Source organism: Echinops telfairi, unplaced genomic scaffold, assembly GCF_000313985.2.
Source record: "Echinops telfairi isolate 266 unplaced genomic scaffold, ASM31398v2 ScPeMD7_5592;HRSCAF=6446, whole genome shotgun sequence".
In the NCBI taxonomy this organism is placed as follows: domain Eukaryota; kingdom Metazoa; phylum Chordata; class Mammalia; order Afrosoricida; family Tenrecidae; genus Echinops; species Echinops telfairi.
In genome coordinates this window covers 43,115,050-43,140,199 of record NW_022109491.1, presented here as the reverse complement: position 1 = coordinate 43,140,199, position 25,150 = coordinate 43,115,050, and the positions used below count along the sequence as shown (strand labels likewise).

General features: G+C 38.7%; 1 protein-coding gene across 1 annotated transcript in view; it reads right to left on the bottom strand.

Annotated features, from left to right (window-relative positions):
• LOC101653723 (mono-ADP ribosylhydrolase 2) overlaps nucleotides 1-25,150 on the bottom strand; it is a 196,159-nt gene that overhangs the window by 109,047 nt on the left and 61,962 nt on the right. Inside the window, exons 4-5 of the mRNA XM_045295173.1 lie at nucleotides 20,365-20,427; nucleotides 11,091-11,159 (exon numbers count right to left, since the gene is read on the bottom strand). Coding sequence (XP_045151108.1) covers nucleotides 11,091-11,159; nucleotides 20,365-20,427 — 132 coding nt within the window. The remainder of the gene's footprint in view (nucleotides 1-11,090; nucleotides 11,160-20,364; nucleotides 20,428-25,150) is intronic.

The window sequence follows — 25,150 nt, the reverse complement described above, 5'->3', positions numbered from 1 at the left end:
TGACACCAAGGGCTCAAGTAGAAAGCAGGGGTTGTGAGAATGATGAAGTCAACATATGTACTAATGTGCTGGACACAAATGATGTATGTACGGATTGTCATGAGTTGTATGAGCCCCTAATAAAATGATTTTAAAAATAAATAAATAAAAAATAAAAAGCATTTGTAGCATCACATTGAGGGAATGTTAGAAATTCAAGCTAGAGTCGGAAGAGGACATGAGCAAATGATGTCATTTCTGACATAAAATGAATCTTGTCTGAAAACAGAGAATACCAGAAATATGTATAACTGTGTTTCATTGACTATGTAAAGGCAATAAACTGTGTGGATCATAACAAATTATGGATAACATGATAAGGAATGGCAATTCTGGAACACTTAATTTTGTTCACATGGAACGATATATACATACCATTGAGTTAGTTGCTCAAAGAGAAAAGGTTCCTTGAACAGAACAAACACTGCTTGACTTACAATAGTGAAAGCTGTGTATCAGGAGAGTACCTGCCCCCATACTTACTCAACCTGCATGTTGAACTAATACTTGAGAATTGGAAGAAGAATGTCACATCAGGATTAGATACAGACTCATTAAAGTCCTGATAGATGCACATTATACAATGTTGCTTACTGAAAATGAAGAGGACTTGAAGCATTTATTGGTAAAAATGAACAACTTCTGTATGGATTATACCTCAACATAAAGCAAACAAAATCATAAAAGCAAAATAATCATAAACAGAGAAAATATTGAAATTGTCAAGGATTTCTCTTTGTTTGGATCAATGCCCAAGGAAGCAACAATCAAGTAAGACAATGTCTTGTTTGGGGCAAAACTGCTGCAAAAGACATCTTTAACAAGCAAGATGTCACTTTGATGCTTAAGAGGTGTCTGACCCAAGCCATAGTATTTTCTAAGATGCCTAGGGAAGATGGGGAATGGGAAAAGAATGAAACATAGTTGATGCATTTGAATTATGCACTTGGCTAATAATACTGAATATACCATGAACTCTTGGAAGAACAAACAAGTTACAAGTGATTGTGATGAGATTTTGCCTCCATCACATTGGATGTTATCTGGAGGGAAGGATTACCATACTTGGTAAAATGGAAGGTCAGCAAAAAAATTTAAAAATGACAACACCAGGAGGACTCTACTTAGAAGCCCCATTAAATAAACTGGGTTTTACCTCAAATTCACCTTTAACCCTTGGACTAAAGGCTTAGATTCCCTAGCGTGCAAAGAAGCAGATATTCCAAACACATAAAACTGGTGGACCGTTGACTTTGTTTTGGATCTCTTGCCTTGAGAGTGCCCAATGAATGGTGGACAGACTACCGCAGGATTACTATCTTGATACCCTTCTTGCTTTCTTATGACATGTATCTAGTGGACATGGTTCTGCCACTTTCAATGAATATTGTTGAAAGTTTATCCTATTGCCAACCCACATTGTTTGTATATATAGTGTCCAGTCACGAGTTTAATCTGTTGTAGACTATCCAAAAGAAGGCATAGATGTATATATGGCTTCTTCAAAATTTATTGGAAACTTATAAATTAAGATGTAAAAGTCTAAAGAACATGGAAAAATGGAATTCAAAGCTAATGGAACATTTCCACAAACTGTTGGGCCCCTTGATATTACACATGCCTAGCTCTGGGAGTTGAGATTATGGGTGACATTTTCACTTCCTTTATTTCACTTTTTTTCTATAATAAATATGCAGTATTTTAAAATAAGAAAATGCATTTAAGCAATAAAATATTTCAAGCTTTTACCAGCAAGTCAACTTTTATATACTTATCAAATACATAAATGCACAAAAAATTTATTTAAACATACATGCCTATTTTGCCTTTTACTTATAGTGGAGAGAAAATTGTTTATAGCTAAACAATCTAACATTAGGGCAATGCTATGTAAACTGTGGACCACCCACATAATGTAATAGTGTACCTCCTGCAAAAATCACTTACTTGAGAAATATTTAAAGACAGAGAACTATTAATGGAAATTATTACCTGAGGGGAAAAAAATATTTTTACATTTAATCCTTAAAGGGAAAATTATTATATCCTTATGTTTTCATCAACTTTAAACATGAAAAATACTTTACAATAGATATGAATTATTCTTACCAACACAAAAATAAATTATTATGATTAAAATAAAATTCTACTTTTTCATGTAGCTCATGTAAGTGGGAGTTAGTACTCATAATGGAATTGCCTTACCCTGAAAACAGCCCTCTGCAAATCTTTCCTTCTCTGAGTCTTAAGTTATCCTTTAGTAAGTTAAAAATACATTTTATATATAAATAAAAGCATTCAGTACTGGAGATGATCTATTTATTTTAGCTTTTTTCTGTTTATTGAGCTTCAAGAGAGCAGCAGTTTTCATTCCATATTTAGGGTTCTTAAAATCCAAGAGTGATAACTCAATCTTCCTAAAGTGTATCCATACATGATCAAATGCAGACCCTGGACAGCTTTTAAGGAGGTGAAACACCAGGTACTTGGGTGGTTGATGCCAATAATAGAAAATAGGTGGAACAATATTAATCTGAGGAAGTCTAAATTTCACGTATTGTCTGATATTTTGTTTCTTTACTTTAATAACTCAAGCAAGAAATAGGGTCCAGATTCATTTTGAACCAATACCATCCACCCAGCCTTGCTACAATCAATTGCTGCGAGCACTTAATTCTCATCTCAACACCCCCTGTTGCTTTTCCTGCATTTGTTTCACAATTGCCAGCGTGTTTGATTCCCTCATTGTGGCCACTGAGTCAATACACTTCACCAAATGTCTCTCTCTCCATCACTGGCCCTTTACTTTCCTAACTATATGTCTAATTATGTACCATAAGCATTGTAAGTATCAGCAGGTGTACTCAGGAAGGCAGTTTTACTCTGGCAGAGCTTCCAGTCTAAGACCAGGAAGAAAGACTTGGTAATCGATTACCCCAAATCAGCCAATTAAAAGCTTATGTTTAAGAAGCATTGACTAACTTGTTTTGGGCATGGAATTCAAATTAACAACAACAAAATCTCATTGCCATTAAGTCAATACTGACTCTCTGTATCCGATATGGACAAGGTATAACTGCTCCTGTGGATTTCGAAGACTGTACATTTGTTATGGGAGTAGAAGGCCTCACGAGCTCTCCCTAGTGGGTACATTTGGCTGCTAACTTCCATGTTAGCAGTTTGAAATCCTCTCCACGAGAGAAAGATGAGGTCAGACAATACTTCTTATCCATAAACTTTAAACTAACTCACTTTGGGTAGTAGATTGCCACATTTTTCTTCCTAATCTTAGACTGGAAGATCTGCTGAAACCTATCTACCACAGTAAATCTGCTATTACTTAAAAATACCTGTTACATAGCTTCCAGCATCAGAAAGGTAAGCAATCCACCATGGTATAACAAATTGTTAGAGGGATTAAGAAATCCTTTGCCAGGTGATATTTCACTTCATAAAAACCCAACAAGGATGTGCTGATTTACACACCAAAGGAATACAAGTTTGGGTTTGTAGCTGAGTATTACTTGATTTGATTTTAATATTCATGAGCATTCGACTTGGTCTAGTTGACCTGTACATTCATATTCCAAAACCTGATGTTCTTGAGTCAATTTCAACTCATAATGGCCTTCCAGGAGGGACAGAACAGCCCCCAAGGGCCCCCACGTCTGCCATGGTTTACTGAGTAACTGCCGCATCTTCCTCCCGGGAAGCAGCTGAGTTAGAACCTCCAACATTTGGGTTAGCAATTAAGCCGTAATATCTGCACTGCCAGACGCCTACATTTAAATTAGGTACTGATTACATACATCAGTAACACCAGGTTTCTGTAAATAGCACACACACACCCTTTGCTATAGTGCATATGAGCTATTAGGAGTATTGAGACAACCAGAATAGAGAGAGGGCTTCAAAAGTTTTACGTGAAAAGGCTTCCAGAGTTCATGGAAAAATTCAAATGTTTTGTTTTGCTTTCAAAAACTTGATAAATATCGCAAGTAACTGTATTATAACAACACATAATGAAATTCTATCACTTGAACCTTTGACCAGGTGACTAGTATCACAGAAACAATGAATGCATTTTTTTCTTTTTATGTTCATTATTTGTTTTCAATTTGAGAAGAGGTAGATGGATTTTTTCCTGTTGTTGATCGTTTCTGTAAAACAAAACAAAACAAACCTCCACCTCCATGGAGCCAATCATGGCTTGTGGGGATCCCATAGAACAGAGTGGAGCTGCTCACAGGGTATTTAAGAATGTAATCTTTTCCCCAATTCAACTTTTACATGTATAATTCAGTGCTGTTTAGTATCCTCTTCATGTTGTCCAGCCATTATTGAAATCCTTTCCAAATTCTTCCACCACCACTAAGATGAACTCGGTGCCACCCAGGGAAAAACTCTTCCCCCTTCACCCATGGTAACCACGGGCCAACTTTGTTTCTTTTTTCTTTTTGTAGTTTTCTTAACATAAAATTCACACATCATCCACACCCAAAGTTAAGTCATGGAAAACTTGAATTAAAAGATAGTGGAGTGGATCGAACCACAGTGTAATACAATACTTGATCAGTTGAAAAGTTAAAAAGAGTTATACAGACATCATCACAATCAGTTCTAATGCTCCCTTCCCACTCCTGAATTTTGCCACTCCTGAAGTTTGCCCCCAAATTCCCCGCCCCCTCCCCACTCGGTCCCTGATAAACCATTGCATCAGTTATTGTCTCTATGTATCTCCTCCTTCTGTGCTTCATAAACTGGGAAACTTAAGAGAAACAATAAAAAACAAACCCAAAGTGAAACAGAAAGAAGAAAATAATAATAATGATACAGAGATAAAAATAAAGAGTGAGGAAGAAAAGAACACCAATAATATTTTTTAAAAAGCCAGAGAAGAAATTTCTGCCATGGAACAAGCGAGAAGTATTTAGGCCTACAGTAAATTCAGGTTGGGTCAAGAGGAAGGTCAACTGATCAAGTATTGTATTACACTGTGGTTTGATCCATTCCAATAACTTTTAAGTTTTCCATGAACTTTTTGAAGCTCCCTGATATATTAGCTAAAAAAAACCATCAAAGTACGAGAGTACTTTATTATTCTTAAGAACAATTTTGTCATTGTATTTTCATGCCCTCTTCATTTGATTGTTTATATATTTGATACCTTAAATTGTATTAACATTTCTACTCCTGGATTGATTTTACATATAAAAACTGGCATTCCCTTTTAAATCAATAGTGTATTTTTACCAGTAGAGGAAGAAATCTTTCAATAATTAAGTGTATGTCATTTTTGTCTCAGGCCAGTTTTACCTGGGAGATAACTTCAGTTCAGTCCTGATTGCCATGTCTTTAACTTGAACCCAATTTTGGTGAGTTATTAACCAGTATTCCTTCTCTTCCGCATGCCACACCCTACTAACTCAATTCCTGTCCACCTTTTGGCTGTATTGAGTTATTGGAAACAGGTGCCTACCCCTGCAGATCACAATCTCGTGATGCATAAGCCAATCAGTTATATCTCCTGCTAGCAGCTTGGATTGTTCACAATTACTAGGAAAACAATTGGCACCAAGCACCTGTTCTCACAGCTAACATAAAAATGTTAGTTAAAATAAATCATAAAAAGAAATTGATCCTGGGATGAGCAATTAATTGTGTGAGATCCTAAAAGAAACATCAAGAAACATCACAACCAGTATATTTTGAAAAGATGTGCGATCGCTAACAAAACAACTCAACAGGAAGAATCTCAGCTGGAAGCATTTAAGTTAGATGCCCTCTTGCTCTTGTTTCCTAACCTCTGCCATTTCAATTCATGACATTCCAAACGTTTTATCACAAGCTAAATAAATAGAATGCACAAAATATTCTGCTTAAGATAAACACCAGTATGTCTCTCCACGCTAACTTTATAAGGTTATTTCCCCCTCTAAGCTGACGTTAAATTTTCTTATTATAACATATGTTATTATCTGACAGCAGTTACATATTTAGATATGTGGAATGGTTTCCAAACCAGGGATGTCAGAACACATACGTTGAGTTATATAAAGGGAGGAGCCAAATGATGCATTTAAAGAGTGGCAATGAAAAAGAGAGGAATCCCTGAAGATAATAATGTTGTGATGGATGCTGCAGGCCAAACTGATTCTTCCTTAGGAATACAAAACTTACTTTCCTAGCTACAGGTTAGACAGCCATCATCCATCTCCAGCTTCCAGGATTGCCTCAATGGAAGAGAGTTGCCTCATCCAAGACCATACCCTTTCACCAGGCCAGATATTGTCAACTGTCTTTCCAATGGGACCTTTTATTTATTTATTTATTTTTAAACATTTTATTAGGGGCTCATACAACTATTATCGCAATCCATACACACATCAATTGTGCAAAGCGCATTTGTACATCATTCTCAAAACATTTTCTCTCCACTTAAACCCCCTGCATTAGGTCCTCATTTTTCCCCTCCCTCCCCGCTCCCCCCTCCCTCATGAGCCCTTGATAGTTCATAAATTGGTATTTTGTCATATCTTGCCCTGTCCGACGTCTCCCTTCACCCACTTTTCGGTTGTCTGTCCCCCAGGGAGGAGGTCACATATAGTTCCTTGTTATTGGTTCCCTCTTTCCTACCCACTCTCCCTTTACCCTCTCTGTTTCACGACTCACACCACTCATCCTACAGGGCTCATCTGCCCTGGATTCCCTGTATTTTCAATTCCTATCTGTACCAGTGTACATCCTCTGGTCTAGCCAGACTTGCAAGGTCAAATTCGAGTCATGGTAGTGGGAGCGGGGAGGAAACATTTAGGAATTAGAGGAAAGTTGTATTTCTCTTCGTTGTTACATCGCACCCTGACTGGCTCATCTCCTCCCCGAGACCCCTCTGCAAGGGGATCTCCAGTGGCCTACTAATGGGCTTAGCGGCCATCTAGCTCAGAAGCAACAAAGCCCACATGGAACAACATATCAGCCTGTGTGATCACAAGGTGTCGAACTTATCACTGAAGACAAATGGGCACATAAGCAAATGTGGTGAAGAAAGCTGATGGTGCTCGGCTATCAAAAAGTATAGCATCTGGGGTCTTAAAGGCTTGAAGGTAATCAAGCGGCCATCAAGCTCAGAAGCAACAAAGCCCACATGGAAGAAGCACACCAGCCTATGCAACCATGAGGTGTCGAAGGGATCAGGTATAAGGCATCATCAGAACAAAAAAATCTTACCATAGTGAATGATAGGGGGAGTGCGGAGTGGAGATCCAAAGCCCATTAGTAGGCCAATGGGAGCTTTTAAAGACCAGGTGCTCTTACCTCTGCAGAAGCCTAGATAGCCTTCTGTAAATGACCTATCTACCATTGGATTATTTGAGGCTTCCACAGAGACTGTATTGCCACTCACTTTGTCCCATCATTCAATCCTGTTTCCTTAATCGTTCCCTTTCACAGGTGTTTATGTGAGATCTCTCCTGTGATGGTTATTTGAGATAATGTGCCAAAGTCATGGACTTCAGTGGTTTGGCAGCTATTATGTAATCATTTTCCATTTTGTAATCTGATGTGAGTAGCCAATGGATTATAAGGGGAATTTCCATGGGAATATCCACATGCATTCAATATACAGACATGTTCTTGCAAAGCTTGGATCCTGCACCCAAATCGGAATCCTCTGAACTTTTGGAATATCAGCAAACTGATTAGGCCATCTGACTTGCAAATTTTGAGATTTACCCATTCCCACAACCCCAAGAGCCTACCATCTGACCTTCAGACACTGTATTCTTCAGCCTCTTTAGCCATGTAAGAAAAAGCTTCCAGTTTTATGTCTTACTCCTGAATCGGGACTTGATCACCTCTCCAACTGTGAGCTATATCCATGAATTTAACATCTCTTTCTCTCTCTGTCTGTCTCTCTCAGTATATATATACTCGATTGGCTCCTCTAGATAACCCAGCCTAATAAATGTCTTTCCCTAATCTCCACCTCATAGTCTGTCTTCTAGGGAACTCTATGTGCACATGTAGGTAACCAGTTAAGCAACATCACATGTATTATTATATTCTGTGAGGTGGGTACTATTGCTATCCATATTAAAAAATACTTTTATTGGTGGCTCTTAAATCTCTTATCACAATCCATACATTCATCCAGTGTGTCAAGCACATTTGCACATATGCCACCATCATCATTTTCAAAGCATTTTCTTCCCACTTGAGCCCGATATCAGCTACCCCCTTTTCTCCACTCCCTCCCCCACCTATCCTCCCGCACTAACACTTCATAAGTTATAGATTATTATTTCCATATTTTACATCGTCCTTCATCACCCCTCACCCACTTTTGCATTACTCGTCCCCCTGGAAAGGGGTTCTAGATTGATCCTTGTGTTCGATTCCCCCTTTCTGCCCCAACCCTCCCCTAATTTTCCTGGTATCTCTACTCTCCTTGTTGGCCCTGAGGGGCTTAATCTATCCTGATTCCCTGTGTTGCCGGCTCTTATCTGTAGCAGTGTGCATGTTCTGGTCTAATCTGATTTGTAAGGTAGAACTGTGGTCATGATAGTGGGGTGAAGGAAGCACCAAAGAACTAAATCAAAGTTGTGTGTTTCATCAGTGCTGTACTGCACCCTGACTGGCTCATCTCTTCCCTGTGACCCCTCTGTAAGGGCATGTCCAATTGTCTATAGATGGGCATTGGGTCTCCATTCCATCACCCTCCCCCCAATTCACCTTGGGTATGGTTTTGTTCTGGATCTTAGATGTCTGATATCTGATCCCATCAACACCTCATAATCACACAGGTTGGTGTGCTTCTTCCATGTGGGCTTTGTTGCTCCTAAGTTAGATGGCTGCTTGTTTACCTTCAAGCCTTTAAGACCCCAGACGCTATATCTTTTGATAGCTGAGCACCATCAGCTTTCTTCACCACATTTGCTTATGCACCCACTTTGTCCTCAGCGATTGTGTTGGGAAGGTGAACATCACAGAATGCCAGATTTTTAGAACAAAGTGTTCTTGTGTTAAGGGAGTACTTGAGTCGAGGCCCAATGTCCATCTGCAACCTTAATTCTTAACATATAGATATGAGTACATAGTTCTATTCCCCTCTCATTTTTTTTTGTAATTACATATGTACATGCCTGTATTTAGGCCTCTATAAATGTCCTTTGTTTCTGTTTCTTTCCTTTATTTCCTTTTACTTTCCTCTTGTCCCACCATCTGTTATTCACATTTTAGAGGAGAGAAAGCTGAAGCACTGAAAATGCTTCCTCTTACTCATCATTACTTGGTAATTTTTTTATCATTACTTGAATTCCTTGCCCTTCCTACCACAAATTGTGAGTGGCAGGGCCAAAATATAAGCTGTCGGTATCCCCAAAGCTCATATTCTTCAGTACCATAGATACTCGTGTATAAACCGAGTTTTTCAGCACATATTTTATGCAGTTTTTGTGGTAAAATTAAGTGCCTTGGCTGATATTCAGGTTGGCTTATAATCGAGTATATGTGGTAGTTACCCTCATTACACAGAATACACCATTTAGAAGAGACTCATTTACCAGGTACCTTGAAAAGGGATTAATACTGCAAATAACAGAATATTAAAATTCCATATACTTTTATTGTCTAAACACTAATTCAAGGTATAGCAAATATCATAACAAGTATAAACCTATTTCCCTATCATTTCTATTTTTACTAAAACAATGATATAGTCTGTCACCAGTGACAGGTAAAATACTATCTAAAATATTAACACCTTGTGTGTGTGTGTGTGTGTGTGTGTAGGGACTTGCCCTTAATTGGAATAGAAGAAAATAAAGCTTTGTTTAATTTTGCTTCACATGTCTTTTTTAAGTCCTAGTGCCCTCAAAGAAACGTCTTCAGTAATTTTCCCTTGAGTTTTCACCTGCTTTTTCTCTTATGTTTTTCTTCCTATGAGCCTTGAGTCAGCAACATTTTTTCTCATGGTAACTATCCATAGAACGGGGAATGATATGCTCACCAAGAAGAGCTTCTAAGAATGCCTTTCCAATAGTTCTTCCTACTTTTTATGTCTTGGATAATGAAGATCTCTAGCAGGTGGTCTCCAAATTCCCCTCTTTTGGACTGATCCTGATAAGTAGCTATGAATGGCTCTAAACTAAAAGATTCACTGCCGTCACGTCAATACCGACTCATAGCTAATTCTCTGGGCTCAAATAAACATCTCCAAACATAATTTCTTTAATCATTCTCTTATTTAATAAATAGTTATGTTATGTAGCCAGATAAGGAGTTTTCCCTCTCTATGCCAAGGCGCGCCCTAAAGGAGTTTGCTGCAGAGAATCAGGTGAGCCTAACCACGCATAAAGGATAAAGGGCAAGGGCAAGGGCAAACTCAGACTCCAAGCCAGGAAGGGGCCGTACACCTGGATTGGCCCAATCTAGGCCAGCTGGGCTTAATTCAGCCAATGGGGTCAACCAGGACCATCGACTCCCCCTTGCCACCCACCCCGCAACAGCCACAGGCCCACCTGAACCAGTAGACCACCTCCTCTTTTTCCAGCTGCTCCCCCTGGGTCCTGCAGTCCTGCAGTCAGAGGTGCTGTGTGGCCAGGCTGTGGTTCCCCCCTCTCTCTGACTTGTGTTCAGTTTACTGTAACACCTGAACTTGCTTCTATCCTTTATAAAAACTCACTTGGATCACAAACTAGGCTTTGGCGTGAATTCTTTCTCTTGCAAAGCCAAGGATTGAGGTATTTCTAACCCAAGAAACCTAACAGCTACTCTTCAGAGGAACAAATGTAAATGTATATGTACATTTTTATAGGGCTAGATATGAAATAAAATTTCTAAGACTAGATATATAAATAGGTTTATACTTGTTATATTTGCTATGCCTTGAATTGGTGTTTAGACAATAAAACAGCGTGGACAAGATATTTGTTTGTGTCAGAAATAGAAATACTTAAAAATTAGATTTGCTTCTGACATCATTTTGCCATAAGAATCAAAATAGCATATACTTCTTTTGAGAATTTGTGACAATGTAGTTAGTAACCTCATACCTTCATCGTTACAGACTTCAAGCGCTTCTTCTGAAATCGGGCTCGGCACAGTGGACGTATTGATACCCCCTAGAAAGCAAAAAGAAAAACACACTATCTTAGAGTTAACACTCTTAAGCAGGGACTTCTTTCCCAGTCACCACACTGTATGCCCCCACCCACCAAACTCACTCTGTACCTCATGCCGACGCCAGATGGTCTTTGAAAAGTCTAGTGTTTTTCCTTCCTTTATATTTAACAAAATTCAAACCTTCTGTCAATACAAAGTGAAATATACCTTTCTGATGCAAAATAATTCCAATTTCTCTACTTCCCTTCACACACACAAAAAACAAAACCTTAAAGGATAGCATATTTCCTGTTCTTTTACTTCATAATCTCTCCATATCAGACTCCAACTGGCTTCTTTTCCAAACTTCCTCTAAAAATTCTCTTATTGAATGACCTCCTTGTGCCAAATACAATGCTGCATTTCCTGTGTTTACACTATCTGACTCATCAGCAGCATTTGACAGAAGGGTCTCTCCTTATTTTTCAAGCACCTTTTGTCTGGTTGGTCCTTCTCTCCTATTGCTCTACGTCCAGAAACCTTGATGGCCCAGGACTCTTTCTGTAAGGTCCCTTTGTTGTCTCCATAACAACATGTCCCTAATGGCTCCCACCCAGTTTTCTGGTTGTAATATCACGCAAACCTGCATGTCTAGCTTGAATCTCTCTTTGGAAAATCAGAATTTTGTATCTGTCCTTTTGACATTTCAATGGTTGGCCTCTCAAATTTACCATGGCTAAAACAGAATTCCTACTTTATTACTAAAAACCATGTCCTGTGACCACACATATCAGTAAATGGTACCATCCATGTAATAACTGAAGTTTATAATCTAGGACTTATCCTAGATTCCTCTTTCTCCCATGTATCATATCCTGTCAGCAACTCCTGTTGCCTTTACACTCAAAACATAAGACCTATTTGGCCATATTGTCTCCATTTCTGAAAACTGCTATCATTACATTCTTGCAATAACCTTCTAACCTAAATGGTCTCACTTGGCCTTTGGGGGCCTATTTTTACACAAAAGCTAAGTGAACTCACTGAAACATACATCATGCCACTGCATTACTTACAACCTCCGATTAGATTCCCATAGTACCTATAATGAAACCAAGTCTTATATAAAACTCACTCCTTGCCATCAAGTTGATGCAGACACGTCGCAACCCCTCTGCAGGTTTTTGAGACTGTAACTATTTACAGAAGCAAGCCATGCAGATCACAACCCAAAGCTAACCACTATACCACCAGAGCATCTACGTCTTCTGTAGACAGGCCTAATTTGGTCCAATGTTCACCTCAAATCACATTCCCTCTAGCGCACGATGCTCCAACCACACCGGACTTCTTTTTGTTGTTCGTTGCGGAATATTTCAAGTCAGGTTGGACTCATACTGACCCGATGTACAGTCAAACAAAACACTGCCCAGGTCTGCGCCGTCTTCACAATTGTTCCTGCGTTTGATCCCACTGTCACAGCTACCATGCAATCCATTTCCTTGAGTCTTCCTCTTGCCCCGAGCTACTACTTTCCCAAGCAGGATGTCCTTTTCCAGGGACTGGTCCCTCTGATGAGATGTCCAAAATATGGGGGACAAAGTCTGACCATTTTCATCTAAAAGGAGCATTCTGGTTATCCTCTTGCAACATAGATTTTGTTTTCATTCTTCTGTCAGTATGTGATATATTTAATACTATTTTCAAACACGAAAACGCAAATGCATCAAGTCTTCTTTATAACTATATGTGGGGTAGTTCAAAATACCATGGCTTCAGTTAGTCACATCTTAGTTTTCAAGTGACAGCTTTGCTTGCTAACAGGTTAGAGTAGATTTTCCTGAAGCACATTTACTCAATGTGATGTGCCATTTGATTTCCTGATTGCTGTTTCCATGCGTGTGGATTGTAGATCCACATACATTTAAATCTTTGCAACTTTGATCTTTTTTTCGGTTTGTTTGTTTTTTCCGTGTTGTTTTTATGGCCTAGATTTGAAGATCATTATTTATTTATGTATTTTTGTCTCTACATGTAAGTATTATCTCCACTAAAGGCGAGAAACAGTCTTTAATCTTCTTCAGTCAGAACTGCAAGTCCCTTTCACGTCCAGCCAACAAGGCTCTACCCTGTGTATTGCAAGTTGTTAATGAGTCTGTCTCCACGCCCAAAGCCCTATTCTAATTCCAGGGAAACTCTTGAATTATTTTCTCAGCACACAGATGAAATAATGGATATAACCCTGACCTAATCCTTTTTTGATGCAACCTGTTATTCTGATCAAATGGCTGCATGTTGGTCTCTATGTGCAGGCTCTGCATGAGCACAAGTAAGTGTTCTGGAATCCCTTTTCTTTGCAATATTGTGCATAAGTTAGTATGATACATTTTAGTTTATTGCCTTTGCACAACCAGTGCAGCACAGATAAGAAACCTTTTCGTGTTCTCTGCTTTCAGATCAGGTCTCCGTGACAGCAATCATATCCTTTGCTCCATGCTTTCTTCTGAATTTCTGACAGATCGCTGTCAATTTATTATTTTTGAATGATGTGGCCCTTTAAAAATTATTTTCAGCAAAATTTGATGTGATATTAATGACACTGATAATTTCTGATAATTTGATAAATTCGTACTTTCTTAGATCACCTTTCTGTCGAATGTACTCTTTCCTTCAAACCATCAATTCTTGACTATATGAGGGGGTACTCCCCAAAAACCGGAATTTTTTTTCAAAGCTATGTATTTAAATATTTTTACAAAGCAATCTTGTCATCTTCAAAGAACTCTCCACTACACTTAATACATTTGTCAAATCTGAGATTCCATTCTTGGAAACATTTGCAAACTCATCTGTTTGGATGACTGACAGCACTTCCCTCATTTTTTTCTTCACCTCTTCTATGTTGTCAAATCACTGTCCTTTCATGTCCCTCTCCATTCATGGAAACAAAAAGAAGTTGCATGGAGTGAGGTCATGTGAGTGAGGAGCACGGGGCAAAAAAGGCATGCTGTTTTTTGCCAAAAACAGGTACCTTGTTGTGGTGGCAAAACCAGTCCCCCATCTGCCACAAATTGGGCATTTTTTGTCACACACTGTTATGCAATCTTTGGAGAACCTCTAAATAGAAAGCTTGATTAACAGTTTGACCCAATGGAAAGAACTCCCAAAGCACTATGAGCCTACATGTACGTCTGTTTGGGAAGTTGACAGATGTCCAGAATGAGTTTTGTCATCAATCAACATTTCACCTTGCTTTGAAATGAGAAAACCACTCATACACTTGAGTTTCCCCCATAGCACCATCCTTGTAAGCTGTGTTCAACATCACAACAGTTTCTGCAGCATTTTTCCTGAGCAGGGAACAAAAATCTCACAGCCACACAGTGTTCTATTAATTGGCCATCACACAAAATGAGGTTTGAGCAAAATTGCTTTTACTAAAAATTCACTATGAGCAGAGAGAATCTTCCCAGGCAATGCCATTGGGTGCACTGACTCAGAGCAAGTTGCTAGATGCTTACCTAGTGGGAATCAATGTGTACTACAAACGCTCTGCCTCACCCAGTGCAGTTCCAGTTTGGGGGTGTACGCCCTTGTATACTACATCCTAAAATGGCTGAAGATTGGTCAATTACTTTTGCTACAATGACTTTTTATATTCTTTCCTTTTTTCTTTTGATGACTCATATACCTCAAACCTTAAATTTAAAGTTTGATTTTTTTTCCAGTTCTTTCAGTTTGAGAAATGTCAACCATATCATCCCCCTTTATCCTTTTAAATTTCATTACAAGACTTGTATCTTCTTGATATCACCTTTGAAATCAAATGCACGGCTACTTCACTTCATCTTGTCTTCCTTACTTTAGCTATTCTGTAGTGATGAGCAAGTCCTGTCTGATCTCCACTTTGGTCTTTTCTTTTTCCCTGTCTTTTTATGCACTTAATGTCTTTTCAAAAATTACAAAATCCGACTGGAATTAAGATATTTGAATATTCTGTTTCATTCCTTTAGCATTCTATTCCAGCAGCTTATCGTTCACATGTAATTTAGCTATCAATGCTTCAGGGGGCTTTCACTGAATCCATCTAATGAAAAGTGCCTTCTTGTTAGACCCTCTGTATCATTTTATTGCTCAGCAATTTTTATGTTTATTGCAATAGTTTATATGTTTTATGCATTTAATGTGCTATTGCAATATTTTTATGTGTTTATTGCTGGCACTCACCTATCAGAATATAAACTCCAAGGAGGCAGGCACACTGGTTTTATTGCTTGCTGTTGTTTTTCTAGTGCTCAGAAAAGTGTCTGGGACACAATAAATGCTTTATGAATATTTGCTTAATAGTTGATTCAGAAATATTACCTACACATTTGATTTAGTTTGATCATAAAATAGTTTTTTAGATGAATTTGTAACTAATGATTCTTTATTTCAATTTTATTTTTCTTCTTTCTTTTCTTTTTAAGCCCCTCAGACCACTATTTAGGTTTGAGGGATAATAAATCTGGAAGGATTTTGTTTTGTTTTAAAGAAATACACACACACACACACACAGAGCTCATCTCAAAAAATGAAATCACAACAATATCCTATTGGCTTGTATTAAGGTCCTTCACTTTTTTGCTGTTTTTTCATCGATGATCTTTATGATGGTGTGATTTATATTTAGGTCTTTGTACATGGTATGAGCTATGGGTCCTGTTTCATTCTTTTGCCAGTGAAGATCCAGTTTTATGAGTACCATTTGTTGAAAAGGCTGTCTCTTGTCAATATAATATGTTTTAGTCCTTTATCAAAAATTTGTTATCTATAGGTACTTGGTTGTATTTCTGCGTTCTCAATTCTAATCTATTGGTCTTCATATCTATCATTGCACCAGTATCAGGCTGTTTAGATGACCATGGTTTTATGGTAGGTTTTATGGTCTGGGAATGAAAGACCTTCTACTTTGTATAAATTTTTAATAGTGTTTTATTTATCCTAGGTTCCAATATTTTCCATATAAAGCTGTTGATTCACTTTTCAAGTTTTTTGAAGAATTTTGGAGGGATTTGGAAGGGAATTGCATTGAATTTGTACCAAGGACTCTTGGCAATGTTGTTAAAGTGGATAAATTTTCTGCCCCAAACCTCTTTAGAGTGTTGAAAAGCAAGGATGTTACTTTGAGGACTCAAGTATGCCTGATCCAAGCCATAGTATTTTTAATTGCTTTATATGCCTGTAGAATTTTGACATTGAATAAGGAAGACCAAAGAAAAGTTGATGCATTTGAATTGTGGTGCTGGTGAAAAATATTGAAATTACTATGGACTGTCAAAAGGACTGTCTAAGACAAATATGTCTTAGAAGTACATCCAGAGTGCTCCTTAGAGCAAGGAAGAATGGTAAGACTTTGGCATACATACTTTGGACATGTTGTCAGGAAAGGCTAACTCCTGAAGACAGACATCATGCTTGGTACAGTAGAAAGGCAACGACAAACAGGAAGGCTCTCAATGAGATAGACTGACACAGTGGTGGCAACAATGGCTCAAAAAAAAAAAAAAAAACAATTGTGAGGATGGCACAGGACCAGACTGTCTTCTTTTGTTCTATATAGGAGGGTCACCCTCAAACTGAGTAAAGGACATAGGGTGAATAAACAATCCATAACTCTGTGTGTATGTATGAATATGAAACTGGGTAAGAAAGGGTATGTTGATCAAGACAGTAATCAATGGTATGCTGATAAAGACAGTTTAAGACAGAATAGGGAGTTTTGGAAACAAATATTCAGAGATTGGCTTCAAATGTCAGCAGTTATCTGACTAATATGTTTCAAGCAGTAAAATCAATGACAGCTTTTCACAGAAGACTTGTCTTCAACAACAACAACAACAACAACAACAAAAGACTTGTCTTCTATGGGGCATTGGATGGGGGACAGGGAGGATAAGAGCAATTTGTTTTATATGAAATTCATGGGCCAGACCAAATCCATGGCAACATATGGTAGCCAACTAAAAAGGAGGTGAGGAAAGGAAAAAAAAAAAAGAAATGGGTAGTGGGGCACAGGTCACTAACCTACCCAAGGGGAGGGTATTTTTTATATCTCCACAGGGAAAGAGGGACCAGACTTCAACCCAGTGCTCCAAGATGTGAATGCAACATTCCAGTGTGGTGTCAGGAACCAGTGGAGAGGTCTGAGGGGACGGCCCCAATGCTAACTATGTGGACACCTGCCCCTCCCCCCCAGAATAATTTATTTCAGAGGACAGCACTGAATCTGCAGCTCTGGGAGAGGGACATGTCTGATCAGAACACACGGGAGCAAATGAAGGGGGAGGAAGAAATAGTGGAGCACATCCTGGACCACCAAGCCTTGAGGACAATATTCCCACTCAGAGCAGCCAATCCACAGAGAAGACCACATGGCCGGCCCAACTATGAGGCACGACATCCCTCACCAACCTATAGCCCTACAGGTGACAACACAGCAGACAAAGTGTGGGAAAACTGCCTGATCTGATCCCACCACACCGAGGCAAAACATTAAGGATGTGCCACAGAATAGCAAGGGGAACAGAGCAACAAAGTCCCCAGGGAATACCAAAAATAGACTTTGGGGGCAGGGCTTGGCACCGAGCAGACTCGACTGGAAAACACTCCTAAAGGCCAACAAACAGTCCTTGAACTAACTACGAGCTTTTCTTTCTTGTGTTTTGTTTTTTGTTTTTTTTTGTCATTGGTTTGTTTTTGCTGTTGTTGTTTTGTTTTATTTTATTGCTTGGTTTTGCTCTGTCTTGCTTTTGTGCATGTTATTACTTCCACAGGTCTATCTAAATAAGATAGGCTGGATGAACAATCTGGAGAAAACAATGGGGCTGACAGTTCCGGGGGACATGGGAGAGGGGGAGGTGGGCGAAAGGTAGTGGTGTTAACAAACCCAGGTACAAGGGAACAACAAGTGATCCACATTGGTGGTGAGGAGGGTGTAGGAGGCCTGGTAGGGTTTGATCAAGGGTAATGTATCCAGGAGGAATTACTGAAATACAAATGAAAACTGAGCATGATAGTGGGGAAAGAGGAAAGTTAAGGGAAATAGAGGAAAGAGCTAGGAGGCAAAGGGCAGGTATAGAGGTATAAATAACAGCATGTACATAAGTAAATATATATATGAGGATGTGGAAATAGATCTATGTGCATATATTTATAGGTTTACTATTAAGGTAGCAAATGGACATTGGGCCTCCACTCAAGTACTCCCTCAATGCAAGAATACTTTGTTCTATTAAACTGGCATTCTATGATACTCACCTTCCCAACCCAATCGCTGAAGACAAAGACAAATGTGGTGAAGAAAATTGATGGTGCATCTGGGGTCTTAAAGGCTTGATGGTAAACCAGCGGCCATCTAGCTCAGAAGCAACAAAGCCCACATGGAAGAAGCACACCAGCCTGTGTAATCACCAGTTGTTGAAGGGATCAGGTATCAGGCATCATCAGAACAAAAAAAAATCATATAACTGTGAATAAGGGGTGTGCAGAGTGGAGATCCAAAGCCCATCTGTAGGCAATTGGACATTACAGAAGGCTCACGGTGAGGAGACGAGCCAGTCAGAGTGCAATGTAGCAAAGATGAAACATACAACCTTTCTCTAGTTCTTAAATGCTTCCTCCCCCACCACTATCATGATCCCAATTCTACTTTACAAATCTGGCTAGACCAGAGGATGTACACTGGTACAGATAGGAACTGGAAACATAGGGTATCCAGGGTGGATGAGCCCTTCAGGACCAGTGGTGAAAGTGGCGATACCGGGAGGGTGGACAGAGGGTGGGTTGGAAAGGGGGAACCGATTACAAGGATCTACATATATCCTCCTCCCTGGGGGATGGACAACAGAAAAGTGGGTGAAGGGAGATGTCAGAAAGGGCAAGATATGACAAAAATAATTTATAAATTATCAAGGGTTCATGAGGAAGCGGGGAGAGGGGAGGGAGGGAAAAATGAGGAGTTGGTGCCAGGGACTTAAGTGGAGAGCAAATGTTTTGAGAATGATGAGGGCAATGAATGTACAAATGTGCTTTACACAATTGATGTATGTATGGATTGTGATAAGAGTTGTATGAGCCCCTAATAAAACGATTAAAAAAAAAAGAAATTCATTTTACCACAAGGACTACATTTCGGTCAAGGGAGCCAGCTAACCCCATAACAAGTAGACAACAGCTTTCCTGTCTTGCTTCACTGCTTTCTCTGATTGGCCTTCAATTCCCTCTTCCAGGTTACTAATAAAAGCTTACAATTACCTAGCAAACGTTCCAAGGTTAATGTTGGAAGTTTTGGGTGCAAAACTTGACACACTATCCAGCAAAATCTCCAAAGCCGGGATCTCAGAACCCAGCATATGGCCTCGGATGTGCCTGGCACACATTTGACAGAGTGCACCCTTTCAAACACACTGTGTCCTCCCTGGAACTGAGGCACAAAGGGAAAGCAGACTGCTGTATGTTTGTGGCTATGTTAATAGCTACAGGGTTATGCCTGCCATTATTTTAAAGGGGAGGATACCCGAGTACACAAATGGGCAGGAAGAACATAATAAACATCTCTAGACCTGCAGATGTTATTTTGTTTAAAAACCTTTACTTTGTAATCGACAACATAGATCATGCATTCAATTGATATGTTGGTCCTGTAGTAAGCAGACGTGATGTAAGGACAACTTTCAGTCTTATTTATATCTGTATGAGGTGGGAGCCTCCAAAAAATATCTCCAACAACATGCAAAGAAAACCAGGAGCATAGCTCTTCAACATGAATGTAGTGCAGAACAGTAAAGAACATCCCACTAATTCAAGTGTAAAGCCACTATATCATTTCTTTTAAAGGTTCTTTAATTCCAATCTAGTATGTTAATTTGTTCCTGAGCTAAATCAGCCCTACTGACATAGTCCTTCCATTCTTCTCCTCTTCCCACTTAGAACATCACCAAGCAAACTGTGAGCATAAGAGAGAAACGGAATTGATCAATGAAATAGGAGAATCTGCATTTTGAATTGAGGCACTATCATATTCAGTTAAAGTGTGTGGCAACCTGAGGTAGCGTGGTGAAAACATATAAACAATTTAGACAATAGCAGTGAGTCAGTCATTGTTCCCCTCCATTGTTCATCTCCCCAAAGTCATTGTTCACCTCCAGAGGCCTAAGAGAATCTGCAAAAGGCATCTGAGCTCACCTGCTTCTTGGCTCTGTCCTTCTATTTCTTCTGCACTTTGCTTCTCTTCCGGACCATTCTCATCTTTCAAGAAAACCACAGAGGGAAAAAAAATACATCAAGTCAATTATGAAAGATCTTTTTATGGCTGATAGAGAGCTTTGAAATTAATTGTAACCAATGTGGCATGACTCCCTATAAAGCAAGGGAGAAAGATGAATCAGAAACACGAAACAGAAAAATCACCTACATAAATAGGTACATTTATACTTGTCCCTTCACACATGATTTACTAGATGAATGTTGAACTGCAGTAAACAAAATTCACTCAGCAGTCCCTGTAACATCTTTCCCAGCACACATTTACAAAATGCAATTGAGCTTTCAATTAAAATCCAGCTTTCTTTCTAACTCTTCCTGACTCTTTTCTTCAGGTACTCTGAAATGAAACCTGAGTGATTAAATTTCTATATCCTTTATTTTTCTGTTTGATATACTTATTTTAGAGACCTGTTTTATATAATTTGCACTCAACAATATAAAATAGTTATGGTATGAATTTTGTGTTAAACAGATTATATTGGTCAAATTTGTGCAATTGTACACAATTCCTTATAAAACAGTTAATTGGTTGGCTCTGATGAAAGTTATATGCTAAAAACTACTTTAAATTTCCTTTCGGCTTAAAATAGATATGGACAGCTGTAGAAATATTTTTTCTAAGATAAAGGCATGGTTTTACAATTTGTTGCTTGTAGAGTTTTGTTTTCATTTTTATTTGAAAAAAATAAATTCATGTTCTCAACTTATCTAGAGAGAGAGAAAAATACAAAGTAAGTACTTAAAGTACAGAAAACAGAAACAGAAGTTACTTACCTATATTAATGTGGGTAAAATATGGCTACAGATCTTTTGACTCTCCTACCAAGAGATGGAGTCTATTTCTCCTCTCCTTACATGTGGACTAGTTCAGCGACTTGTTTAGATCTGTGGAACATGATGGAGGTCCTGTTCTAAAACTTTGAACTTAAGGATTTCAGGGGAAAGGCAGTCGTGCTTCTGCCCTCCCTTTAGGAAGTAAACTACCCTTTTATAATGAAAGTCAGGCTGGCCTAACAAAGAAAGCTATGTGGAGAGGAATGTGGGCCAGGTGAAAGGAGATGCCGATAAGGCACCTTCCAGCCCAGTTTAGGTGCCTGCTAAATGCAATTGATTGGTGACCTTAACTGAGAAATGAAAACACTCAGCTGAGACCTTTCTAAATTTCTGACCTACAAGGAGGCTCAAATTGTTTACCGTTTATACTTGAGTATAAGCTAACCTGAATATCTGCCGAGGCGCCTAATTTTACCATGAAAACCTACATAAGAAATGTGCTGGAAAAACTCAGCTTCTACACTAATATGTACTAGTATTTTTATTCAGAGTATCTTAACCCACTCAATGGTCTCCCACTCTTGGGCCTTCCTACAGAGGCGAAGAAATCTCAGACACAAAGGAGAAGCATTCCATCAAACAGCAATAAAAGCAGAAACAAACAAATAAAAAACCTATTGAAGAAAGTTATGGGTGAGGAAAAATTTGGATTTTGCCCTAAATGAAGGAAAAAAGTTTATAATGAAATAGCAACACAAAATTGGGTGATGGTCTGAAGTTCAGCAGACATGTATGTACAGTATTTCCTTTTTGCCCAGCACTCAGTCATTGGTCATGGGGCACATGGCCAGGATTTTAATACTGTAGCCGCACATTATTTACAAGCACCAGGAACTCACCTACCACTTTCGGCCCTGGCACTTCCTATAGGCACAGGTCATGGTTTTGACTCTGGGGAGGCACACAGCTGCCAGGACTTCCCTTTATTCCCTTTTCAAGACCACGTTGGGTCAAAACTAAGTTAAGATCAGCATTTCCCACTTCCTCCCACCCAGCAGGATAAGGCTTTCAATCCCACCTAACGGAAGTCTTTTAACAGAGCTTTCACAATAGACCTGAAGTCCAAAGGCTGATTGACTGTTTTTAAAGTTAGTGTGGTTTCCACATCTCCTGCAGTGAGGATATAGACCTATATTATTATTATTATTTTTTTTTACAAAAAGAGAAAGATAGGAAAGAAAAACCGTAGGACCGTGGGGAATGCTTCCAGCTTTTCTAAACGCTTAAAAAGAAAATCCATAGACCTTAGTTCAATTTCATAGGATCCAAGAGTCTGCCTGTTTATTTAGCTTACTCTTCTTGGGTCTTTAGCCAGAATCCTCACCTCGGCAACCCACTTCCCAGCACCCACACGTGAAAGCCATCTTTTTGTTTCTACTTCGATTCCTGACGACGTCGTTTTCTAGTTGTAGTTTATAATGGAGCACATATGCTCTTGAAAAATGCTGGATTTGCCATTTGAGAAATTTTCCCACAAATGAAAAAGTTCAGATAGATTGCTTTCGTCAAATTCTAAAACTAAGAAGTTTGAAATTTCAAATCCCACACTTGCCTTCTTGGCCTATTATATTAGCCTTTATTTCACTCTATAAGAAAGACATTTTGACTGGCTTATGACTTTCCCTACCATTGTACAGACTTTGGATGGCTGAGTACTCCTTGAAACAGTGAATATCCATTGGGGGGGTGGGATGAAAAAACGACAGATAGTTGCCCGTAAATATTTGATCAGGCAAGCTTTTTTTTTATTACCCTTGTCTATCTAACTTCCCTGAAAGCACATAAACTATAAAAAGTTAAGTAGAGTGGGACATATAAACTTGTAGCTTTTAGAAGGGAATTACAGCGCTTACAATAAAAGTGAAGAAATATAGAGACCTGCCAGGGTATTTTGTTAGCTTAAAAATGTTACACAGAAGCTATATTATATATCATGCACTGTTAAGATCATAGATTTATTTCAGATAATAAATTTCCATAGCATTCTTGCAATGGTCACATATCACTTTATTTTCCATGCCCAAATGCATAGCAGCTTTCCATAATTCTAGTGCTTATATTACTATTTCTCCAGTATTAGCCCTGATTCACTTCTTCCAATCTATATTAACTGCGCAGGGACTACATGCGGTGATATTTCAGAGTGCTATAAATTTTATACAAACGGAATTAAAAGGAGCACTTGAAAAAGTGACCTTGTAAATAGAAGGAAATGTATTGTTGGCTGGACACGATGGGAATGCAGTTAATCTTGAAATCCATGAGTGAGTTTTACAAGGGAATAATCTTAACATGTTCACAGGTTGCTATCCTGGTATTTGTAGCTCCTCTTGTGAATTGTGGGAAGACAAATGGGAAGTAAATCAGATAAAATCCACCTCTGATGCTCAAAAAATAATCTTTGCTTACTGCCTGCTAGTGTTATATTGCCCTTTTTAAAAAAATAATTAAAATATCTTGTGTTTCTGGTGAAAGTTTTCACAGTAAATTTGCTTCTCATTTACCAATTTACGCACGTTTTAGTGACATTGGTTTCATTTTTCACTGTGTCAATTTTCTCACCGTTTCTGATTGTGCCATTTACGATAATCTAGTTTTCCTGTCCCCCTTACCTTCTCATGTTTGGTTTTGAGTAGATGTTGACAGTTTGGTCTCATACATATGATTTTTTAAAGGAGCACAATACTCAAAGATGATACTGTTTGTTTTATAAATCAATTTATTATTTAGCTTAAAGGAGACCTCATGGAATAGTTTTAGTTCAGTGTTTAAGAAAGAGTATCTGAAGTTTAAAGATGCTCTGGTCGTCCCTGGTTCAGAGTTTAAGTCTGGACAATTTAAGAATTTGAGTCCTGGCGCACATTTTGCTGGCCTCTGTCAGGGTACAGCAATGGTCAGTATGACAGGCGGACAGCATCAAGTTCTAGGTGATTCATTTGGACACATTTCTTAGCCTTGGTTTCTCTCTTTCTTTTTTATTTTAGCTTCATAAAGACAAATACTTGTATCTTAGATGGCAACCGTAGAGCTTTTCAAACCCCCGACGGCACTAGGATGTCAAACATAATCTTTACCTATTATATGAGGATAGCAGTGGACTGAATTGCCCCCGCGACAATTCTGAGCCTTCAGACCCTGTACACCACACACCAGTGAGGTGTTTATGTAAGTGTAAGAATGATCTGTTTGTGCCGTGATGACCCTTATTGTCCACATGAGGATATATTAATATATATGGATACACACAGATGAGATACATCAATATATTCCCCCATACATATGTATCTAACACTTGTGTGCATATACACATACAACCACATTTCTACTTTTAGTTGTTCTTGCATAATAGTACATCCCACAACATCTACCCTATTCTTGTCAGCTCTTGGAAACCACCAGTGGGCTCTGTAGGAGAAAGATGAGCCCTTATATTCCCGTACAGAGTTACAGGAGCAGTTCCACCCTGCCATATAGAGTCACTATGAGTCAGAATCAAATCAATGGCAGCGGATTTGATTTTTTGAGTTTGTCTTTTTATAATAGAACCTACAGTGCTTGTCCTTGTGGAATTGCCATATTCTACTCAGCAAAATGTCTTTCAGATTCCTTCATGTTATGATGTTTTTTGAAAACTCATCATTGCTCTTTATTGTTGCATAGTATATTTTTGTTTATCCATTCATTCACGGATGGACACACGTTGTTTCTGTATTTTGATACTGTGCTTCAATGAACATAGACATACATGTTTCTTTGTGTCTTTAGTATTAGTTCTCTAAAGTATATACCTAGAAGTGATATTGCTGGATCCAAAGGTTTGATTTCTAGATGTTTAAGAAATTCGGGTGGGGCGGGGGAGAGGGGGGAGGGG